Source organism: Balaenoptera physalus (genome assembly GCF_965194825.1).
Source record: "Balaenoptera physalus genome assembly, chromosome: 21".
NCBI classification, from domain to species: domain Eukaryota; kingdom Metazoa; phylum Chordata; class Mammalia; order Artiodactyla; family Balaenopteridae; genus Balaenoptera; species Balaenoptera physalus.
In genome coordinates this window covers 12,094,932-12,104,701 of record NC_138902.1, presented here as the reverse complement: position 1 = coordinate 12,104,701, position 9,770 = coordinate 12,094,932, and the positions used below count along the sequence as shown (strand labels likewise).

At 42.5% G+C, this 9,770-nt stretch overlaps 1 protein-coding gene across 6 annotated transcripts in view; it reads left to right on the top strand.

The window, feature by feature from the left end:
* Positions 1-35: 35 nt before the first annotated feature.
* GOLGA7 (golgin A7) overlaps positions 36-9,770 on the top strand; it is a 16,883-nt gene continuing 7,148 nt past the window's right edge. For 2 of the 6 annotated variants that reach the window (XM_082444379.1, XM_082444384.1), the window contains exons 1-3: positions 139-249; positions 407-539; positions 5,226-5,378. In XM_082444379.1, coding sequence (XP_082300505.1) covers positions 429-539; positions 5,226-5,378 — 264 coding nt within the window. In that variant the 5' untranslated portion in view covers positions 139-249; positions 407-428. Of the gene's footprint in view, positions 279-406; positions 540-5,225; positions 5,379-9,770 lie in introns of all 6 variants that reach the window. The other 4 variants (XM_082444382.1, XM_082444383.1, XM_082444381.1 and 1 more) reach the window with 4 other exon arrangements.

Here is a 9,770-nt window from a genome sequence, read left to right as displayed (position 1 = left end):
GGCCCCGCCCACGGTGCCCGCCCCCGCACCGCAGCGCGCAGCCTCGGCAGGATCGCTTTACGGCCGGAGGAGTGGGTGGGTCCTAAGCTCGAGGTAGGAGGCCGAGTTGAGGGGCGAGGAAAGAGGCCTTTTGCGGCAGGACGTAAGTGACGGCGTAGGCGGTGCGACAGCCGCTGGAGGGCAGCGGAGGCGGGTTCGTGTTTCCCGGGCCGAACCGGGCTCTGGGGGGCGCGGGGCCTGGCCCGGAAGGTAGCCGAAGGCCCGCGGTGAAAGCATGGGTGAAGGGGAGTGGGGCGGGGAGGCCTTGGGCTGCTTTGGGCGGTGGGTGGGTCTGCGGGGCTGGCGGGCTGGAGTCCTGGGTCCAGGCCGGATATCTGACCGTGGTTGGTGTCCCCCGAACCCGCAGCGCGGCCCGTCCTGTCTTCGCCATGAGGCCGCAGCAGGCGCCAGTGTCCGGGAAGGTTTTCATTCAGCGAGACTACAGCAGTGGCACCCGTTGCCAGTTCCAGACCAAGTTCCCCGCGGAGCTGGAGAACCGGGTATGCAGCCGGGCTCCCCGCACCTGCTCTGGGGCGAGCCCGGGAGCCTCCCCCGGGGCGGCAGGGAGTGCGGGTCTGGGAGGAGCAGGCACAGAAGCAGCCTGGGCCGGGGATGTGCGAAGAGGACCGCTAAGCAAGACCTGGTGTTTGGACCCGGGTCTGACGACCTGGTGGAGCTCCATGGTGCCCAGGGCCCTGATGTGTGCACCGCCGTCTTCCCCTGCCGTCCCCACCCCACCCCGGGTCATTGACCACAGTGATGAGGAACTGATTCCTCGCGCTCCAGGCCACCTACCTCAGCGTGTTGTAAGCTGCATCCTCCAACCTCACCACGCAAGGGAAATAAATATCATTATTTTCGTGACTGGCGTTTGTGGCCATAGTGCTGGCCGCACTGCTCGGCAGGAAGGGTTTATTATTAAGGGCTGTGCTAGGCAGTGCAGACAGGCCTTGAACCTGGAAAACGCAGAGCATTGGATGGGCCTGGGCAGGGAGATACCTCAGAACGAGGCCCTCAACTTGTCCCTCGCAGTTCTGATAGCTGGGAACCGCCTGTACTGTGTTGCCTTACAGGTCAGAATTGTCATCAGGATGTGGGTCCTTTGGGCAGCCTTGCATGCAAAAAGGGATGTGCTTCCCCTTTCTTCAGACTTAGGAAAAATAATGGTAATGATCATTATATCTTACTTTAAAGGTACAGCGACGTGAGCATATGTGAGTATGTGTGTTTTTTTGTGCCCACACGTGTTCACACACCCAAAGACAGACTGTTTGGTCTTGAGCTTTGTAAGATAAAGCTGTGTGTTTCCTATTCAGAGGTCAGTTTCTGGTTAGATGGGAGCAGGTTTTGTGGCTCTTTCCTCTTTGACAAGGGGTGGGTGCGGGACTGAGAGGTCATTGGGCATGGGTGTGGAGCTAAGAAGTGCTGGCTTTGGAGTAAGTAGGTGTTGATGAGTACTGGAGCACTGCGTAGCAGTCATTTAAAATTGGCTTGTGAGGAGGTGGGTTGTCCTACCTGATTGCCAAGGTTGTAAAATCAACAGTGATCAATTACAGTGTCCTTTGGCTTGATGTATAACCTTCGGCAGGTTAGTGGCCCAAGTATGTTTCTTTAAATGCAAATTAAAGATCCAACACGCCTTATAAAAATGATTTGTAGACTAGTTTGTTTGTGAAATGCCCTATAAATGCTGCAGTTTGTTGTCACCACGTTATGAGGTAACCCAGCCTGACACTAGCTGGACGTTTCCACAGTGGTTTGCGAAGATAGAAATTTGAGCGTGTTGCCTCTTGGTTAGAGCTACTGAATGTTGTTTTTTAAAAATAATTTGACATCACAATTAACATGGTTTACATTTTAGGACTTAGATGAAATGGATCAAATGTTTTACTTTTAAGCCTCTTACACGGAAACTCTGACTTAATACTATTTATGTACTTTCAAATCAGTGTAAACAACTCTTTTGCACCACACTTATTTGGATGTCACATGATGCCTTTGTTTAAAAGTTTTAAAAGTCAAACTTCCCACTCATAATTGAGCCAAATATATGTATGTAGAATCAGACATGAGCCTTCCACTCTGTGTGTGGTGGAGCCTTTATTTTATAGTCTGAGTACAGAAACAATGTAGTCACAGAACTTCACTGACTGTTACAGGAAATTGCTGTCTCTAAATTCTGGAGTCCTTTTACTTCTTTGACTTCATGTAGCCCAGAACTGCTTGTGATTCTGAGTACTATATGGAATGTTATTTGGTGCTTTTCAATTGTGCCCTTGAATTTTCTTTTTTTTTTAATGTTTGGGTTAAAACACTAGCTTATACTTTAAACTGCTTGGGAAAGCTTTGATTTTTTTTTTTTAATGTGTCGAGATTAAATTTAAATTACAGATTTAAATTTTCCTTGCTTTGTTTGATGGAAAATTGAAAGTTTCTTTCTTTGTTTTTTTACTACTTACCCTAAAAATTGTACTGATTGCTCTGCCTCTGGGGCTGATTTTCCCTTTGTGAGAACATTGCACTTGGCCACTTAATAGAGGAAGAAATAAACATGCAAATGTTTTGTATGACTTTAAAGCATTAAACACACACATTTGTACCCTTTAATTTGTGAGTGAGGACAAGTTCTGTCTGTTAGTAAGTTTACTTGCTCACTGCCTGTGAGAACTTAATACTTTGATGTGTAAGTGCTTTGTTGCCAGGACAGTTCTTTAAAGAAAGCTCGATTCTCACTTTAGCAAAAATACAGACATCTTAGGCACCCTTGGCCTGGGCAGCAGAGAAGTGAGTGAACTATAACTGAGGCATTTGTTCCCCTGCATCCCTTTAAAAATATGTCTCTATATCCGATCAGTAGAAATTACCTTTGACTTGCAGTTTCTTTAAGCTTCAGCCCCATTCTTTGACAGGTAGTTCAACAAGAAACAAAAATTCTGGGAAGACTAGCCTGATTTCCTATTTCTATTCTGGCTTCCGGTGTTTATTGGTCCAAATTTGCATTTAGCTCCAGCTTGACATATCTCCAGATGTCGATGTAGCTGCTATATTAGCGTGCAGGTACCGAGGTGTGAACATTGACAGCCATGCTTCGTGGTGCCTGAAGGGCATGAGAACAAGGCCCACACCTGCTCTGTAGAGCCCTTCGTAGTAAGTGTATCCTTGCCCTTACTGCTGCCCATCATGCTTTTTCCCTTTTTATTCTTTTTTTTTTTTTGGCCGAGGTGCGAGGCTTGCAGGATCTTCAGGGACTGAACCTGCGCCCTCGGTGGTGAAAGCGTGGAGTCCTAACTGCTGGACCACCAGGGAATTCCCCCCCGCTCCCGCCTTTTTTTCAATTAAACTTTTTTAAAAAAAATTCTTCACCTTGGATTTTTTTTTTTTTTTTATGATCTATGATTTGCCTCCAACCTATAAAGCATTGCAATCTTGGAATAACTTTTAAGAATTAGTGTTTCTGGTAGGATCAGTAATTCTGATCTGAAAGAAATAAAATGTTTCTGGGTTGATTCCCTAGTTTTGAATCATTCTGTCCAAAGAAACGTAAATAATTCAAAGAACTTTCTTTCTGAGATCATAACATCGTAGTAAATCAAATGCGAGTGTTTGAAATTATCTGGACCTTTGTGCTTTTACTGATGGACAAACTGAAGGCATTAACTTAGGCAAAACCAGGTGGAGATAACAATTTACCATTAATACTTGTACACTGAGTTGTTCTCCTAAGTCTGTTTTCTGGGAATGGTGACAGGTTGCCTGGGTGACCGTTCATAACACAGCACCTCTTCAAGTGGAGGCTCAGTGAAGGGACGCTGCCCTGGCTCTCAGCACCGTCTCCACCCAGCCAGCCCCGGTCAGAAACACTCATGTTCTGGAAAGTTAAAAGTAGCTCCTTTTAAAAAAACAGGTCGAGCCACCACCGCTTTAAAGTTTTCATGCCTTTGGCTCATTGACTCCTCACAGTTTTCCACATGAAGGACAAAACAGCTGCCTCGCACCTAAAGGGGTTCAGTAGCTTAAGGGTGATGGTCATCAATCATCAGATGTATTCTGTATGTTAACAGAGAATTATGTTCTTGGGAACGTTTTGTCTCAAACTGTATACTGAGGTTCTTTGAGTTTCTTTCTGAGTCTATTTCTATGTAAAGTCTTCATAAAAGAGAGAATTCATATGTAAGTAGTTATTAGTTTTAGGAATAAGGGAGATATTGTGTGAGAGAAAGCGGAGAATAAAGACAGATAAGTTGTGCTTTGTTACCTACCAAGAATGCTACAATTGGGTGAAATACTCAACTAACGGGACTTGAAATTCCTAGGGCAAAGTATTGAGATTTGAAATCGATGAACTGTTAAAAGAAGAAAGTCATGTGCTATTGGAAGAAGAAAGTGAAAGCAGATGATGAGAGTGAAAAGGGGATACAGTAGTAGTATTAGTGTACATGGTGTCACTGACTAGAAAAGGGTAATAGGAACCCGTGGTGTGAAGAGTTGTGTAGTAGTTTGAGATTTTGCCTGGTTCGGTGTCAGCTTTTAGTAACCAAATAGTTACTTTAAAAGAGATGGGAAATGAGGAAATAATACAGTTTGCACCTTTTGATCTGCTGAAAATGTCCTTCCCTTTTTTGCCTAAGTAGATTCCAGCATTTAGGGACTTGATTTAAGATTACCTACTCTTTCCAGTTAAAGAGAATGCACCCCTCCGTTTGTTCCCCCACCATACTTTATACATGCCTCAATTACAGTATTCTGTTGACTTACTTTGTTTTTATTGTTACATATCGGTTATGCTCGTGACTGTAAATGCCTTGAGGACTAGGAAGTGTCTTAGTCATCTCTCTCTAAGGCCTGTCATGATATCTGGTGGTAGGTGCTCCATAAATGTGAATATGAGAGAATGGAAAGATGGAAAGATTGTATAATTTAATTAAGTTACCTGTGATTCAGTATAGAGGATAAAGAGACACCATTTTGAGCCTTGATGATATCCAGTGTCCATAAGAAGGATAAAATTAAACAAACACTAACCAGTTTCAGTAACTTACGTCCAGATTTAATCACCTAAAAATTTGTTTGCGGACAGTTAGATAAGAATGTTGACAAAACAGCAACCTAAATTAGTGATAGCAAGCAGGAGTGAGGTTCTCGTCTTTTTTTCCAAAACTTATTTTTAAATTCTGTTTTCCGTACAGATTGATAGGCAACAATTTGAAGAAACAGTTCGAACCCTAAATAACCTTTATGCTGAAGCAGAGAAGCTCGGGGGCCAGTCCTATCTTGAAGGCTGCCTGGCTTGTCTAACAGCGTACACCATCTTCTTGTGCATGGAAACTCACTACGAGAAGGTAAGCCTACCTCTGTTTTCACACAATCTCTTAAAATCATAAAGAAGGTGGGTTTATTACAGGTTTATGTTTACAGGGTGACAATTGCAGTAAAACTTAAAGGGACAGTCATAATAATAATAGTTCAGATTTTATTGTTGCTTCTATGACCAGACACATAGAAAAGAATCCTGAGTCTTTCAGAAACAGGTTGCCTTGTTAATATTCAAATTGGCTTACACTTAAGGAGAATGTAGAAAATACATGTTCTCATTCTGCCTAGCCTTCTGAGAAGCCTTTTCTTTATTTCCCCAAATTTCTATCCTCCATCTTATCCTCCCCCCTGAGTTCTTGTCTTCTCTTTCAACTGTCTGCTGGGCCCAGTATTGCTGGCTTCTCAACTTATATGTCCAGAAGTCAAGCCTCACACCTCCCCATTTCGTTCAGTAGCATCCTGTCTTTTTCAGGACCATCTTTAGGTGGAGGGCTAGAGGGGGAAAATTTATCAGTTGTCAGACTGAAATAGCTTCCATTTTCCCATTCACTAACTTTATGACTTCTGCCACCACCCTGATTTGTGCCCTTATGACCTTTCTCCTAGACCAGTGCCACAGTCTCCGGAGCCTCTCTCCTTCCCTTCTTTTCCATTTCCAAACAGCTGCTGTGTCGTAAAACACAGCCGTGCCTCCCCTGCCACTCCTGCAAAGTGAGAGGCTTCCCGGGTTCCATTTCAGGCCCTTCTCGAGCCCACCTCCAACTCACCTTTCCAGCTCTGTCCCGCGCCCCTTCCTCACTTTGTCTTTCAGCCAACCACGCAAAAACTCCGAGGTTTTCCTCCACCTGAAGTGCCGTTCTTCCCGTGTCCGAATCCCACCAGTCCCTCAGTCCCACTTTCAGCTAACTTTTTATCTACCCCTGTAATCGGAATTCGTTCTCTCCTCTGTATCCCCCAATGCTTTACTCGTATCTGTTTTCTGGCACTTAGCACTCTCTACTTAGGAACGTAGCCGTTTATATTCTTGTCTTGTTTGCCCTTCAAGTATGTCTTTTTCTTGAGGTCAAGGACAGTGTATCCCTCTTCAGGCCTAGCACCATACTTTGGGTAGATGAGGCACTCATTTACTGTGTGTTAAGTGAATGAATTTACGTTAATCACAGTAAACCCCAAATAGATAATTAAATTCTGACCATGATTAGAAAACGAAAGGCTGTAAGGAGATCTATATTATACCCACCTGATAGAAGTTTCCCTGTGACTGTCTTGCACGCCACGTGGCGGAGAGCAGATACAGTTGCAGCTAAAATATTTTGAGCTGTCGGCTGAAAATGATGCTGTATTCTTCCTTAGCATCCTGACACGAATTCCCCTGGTGTTACTAAAAGGGAACACTGAAGAAGAGTAGTTTATATCCTTCTCCATGTCGCACACTCTCATTCCTGCTTAACATTCCACATCAGAAGTTACAGAGGATCAGTATCAGCTTTCAGTCTGTTCTGTCTTACCAGCTTCTCTGTAATAATACATTTGGTGAGTGAAGGGACAGGAATTTCATTCATTCGATAAATATTTATTGAACACCTACCATGTGCTAAGTACTGTGCAGGGGATATTACTGAACAGGGCAGACATGGTTGCTGATGTCACGGAGTTTATAACTCAGTGGTAAAAACTGATAATAAGGAAACAAAACCCACAGAATTGTAAGTCGTGATAAATGCCTTGAAAAAAACCAACTTCCTTAGGATAGAAAATACAGGAAGGACCTAATTGAGATCATGTGGTCAGAAAGGGCCTCTGAGATGGTAACATTAAGCTGCCGCGTGAAGGATGGGAAGCCCAGGGCCCTTCAGGCGGAGGGATGAGTGTATGCAGAACATCGGGCGTCCCCCGTGCGGAGCGGGGCGTGGGGAGAGGAGGGCGGAGGCGACTCGAGAGGTGAGGGGACCTGCATCCTCCGGGAGTGTGTGCTCCGTGGAAAGAGGCTTAGATTTTATTTCCCTGCAGGGAGGAACCACTCAAAGGTTTTAAGCAGGAGTAGTAATTGGACTAGATTTTCATTTTAAAGAGATTCCTTGGCTCTGGTGGGGAAAGGTATAAAAGTGGAAGTAAGACGCTCCCTACAAGTCCAGGCAAGAGAGGGAAGATGATAGCTTGGACGGGGAGCAGAGCAGCAGGGACGGAAGGAGGTGAACAAATTCAGGGGATGCGCTGGTGGTGGAGCCTGGACCCCCTGAGGAGCCAGTGAGCGCGGTGGGTAAAAACAGTCATCCCGGGTGGCCATTAAAGATGTGTGTAATATTGTCAATTTAAGGTAGAAATACATCCTCCAGAGTATTTTATTCATGCTTAGTGGAGTATTAGATGCTTGAATTCTCATTTCACTATAGCTTTTAAATTTGTTGATGAGATTTTAATTAACTTTTATTTATTTGTGTGCAGTTGCTACAATAGATACAGATACCTGCTTCTGACCTCAGTTGTAAAAAGAAATTGGTAATTGGGTGCCAGCCAAGTCATTTACTAATGATGAGATCATGGACAAGTTAATCTCTCCAAGTCTGAGTTCTCTCAACCATAAAATGGGTCTTAGACTGGTCTTTGCCAAGGGGGAGGGGGCTGGGGGAGGGATGGAGTGGGAGGTTGGGGTTAGCAGATGTAAGCTATTACGTAGAGAATGGATAAACAACAAGATCCTACTGTACAGCACAGGGAACTATATTCAGTATCCTGTGATAAACCATAGTGGAAAAGAATATGAAAAAGAATATATACATGTATAACTGAATCAATTTGCTGTACAGCAGTAATTAACACAACACTGTAAATCAGCTATACTTCAATTTTAAAAAAAGGTAAATCTAAAAAAAATAAATGGGTCTTAGAATTAGTAAATTGCCTTATATGTGGTAGATGCTTAATAAAGTTTTCTTAAGATAGATTTAAAAATTAAGTTAGTGTGTATATATATATATGTATGTTTTAATCAGATATTTGTGAACTTACATGTTCAGTTTTTTTATTTCAAGTGTATAAGTAATCTTTCTTAGCAGCTGCTAGTTTATTTATCTACTAAAACATTTAGCAACCCTTAGTTAAAATCTTTTTGATTATTAATCTTGGAAGGAAGTTCTCAGTGTCAGAAATATAATGGACTTGCGTTCATAGGTAACATATAAGGTACTACTTTATAAGTCTAGTTAAGGTCTCTTTCTTTTTACAGAGTAAGTATTAATAACACAAGTAAAAACCAAGTAAAATTAGTCAAGAAACCAAAATTAAAGGCATGGTCACTTTTTATAAATACATGATTTTATTTTAGAAACGACAGGAATAACTAGATCATGCAAAGTAAATAGCTGGAATGGTCATAATTAAGATACAATGTACCTGTACTTTTAAAAGAAAACATTTTAAACATGTATCTGTATTTTTGATACCCAGCCACTCCCTCTCTCCAGTTTGTCCCTTAGGAATTTCTGTGCTGTTATTTTCTACTTTATGAAAGGACAGGATTGAGTCATTTAGTAGCCTTTATTGTTTTAAACACTAAAACTTCTAGTCTACAAACAGTCAGCCAAATATAATTGTGCTTACACTAGTCACGTGGGTTAAACTTTTGAAAATTGTAAATAGGCCTTTTAAAACCCACTAGAACAATCATGCATTTTTTTTCCTATAATGTGCTATTCATTGATTTAAAATGAAGATAAAGGCTTCAGTGTTATTCCTCTCTGTTGCTGCCCATTATGATCAGGGAACAAATGGGCTTGTGGAAGGTTCTCCTCTCAGGAGCCGTCTGCTGTGTTCATCATCCAGAAGACATCCCTCCTGCCTGTGGGCTGTGATCTGAACGGAGCACAGTCAGAGGAGCTTAGATCTTTCTGAAAATACTGAAATCCTGGTGCTCTCACTCAGCCTCACGTAGGATATCTTTCTTTGAGGGTCTGGTAGGCTTTCTCCGGTTTAGTATTCTCAGGGAGGATAATAGTCTTTCCTGAGGTTTGAGTGTTTAGCTTTGTAAATATTATATAAATTGAGGTTTTATTGAGTGTTTGAAGATAACAGAGATAATTTTGTTCAGTATTATAGTTTGTTTTAACATTGATTTACCAAAAATAATAAAGTATGAGTAATATGTCAACATAAGGTTTCTTGGGGGTGAGAATGCTGCTTTGTCCTGTCTGGGATGAGGTATGAGTTGACTCATATTAATGCTTTCCTATCGCTAATGACAGTAAGAGTTTAAAAGCATCTTGGTTAGGACAATGCTGCCTTCATCACAATACCGTAAGAGGATTTGGAACTTATACAGAAAGAAAACTAATTGTTTTCTTTCTGAACTGATACCCAAGTGCCCATGAATGTTATTAAAGTTTAAATAAAAACCTTGCATGACACAGTTCTGCTTGAAT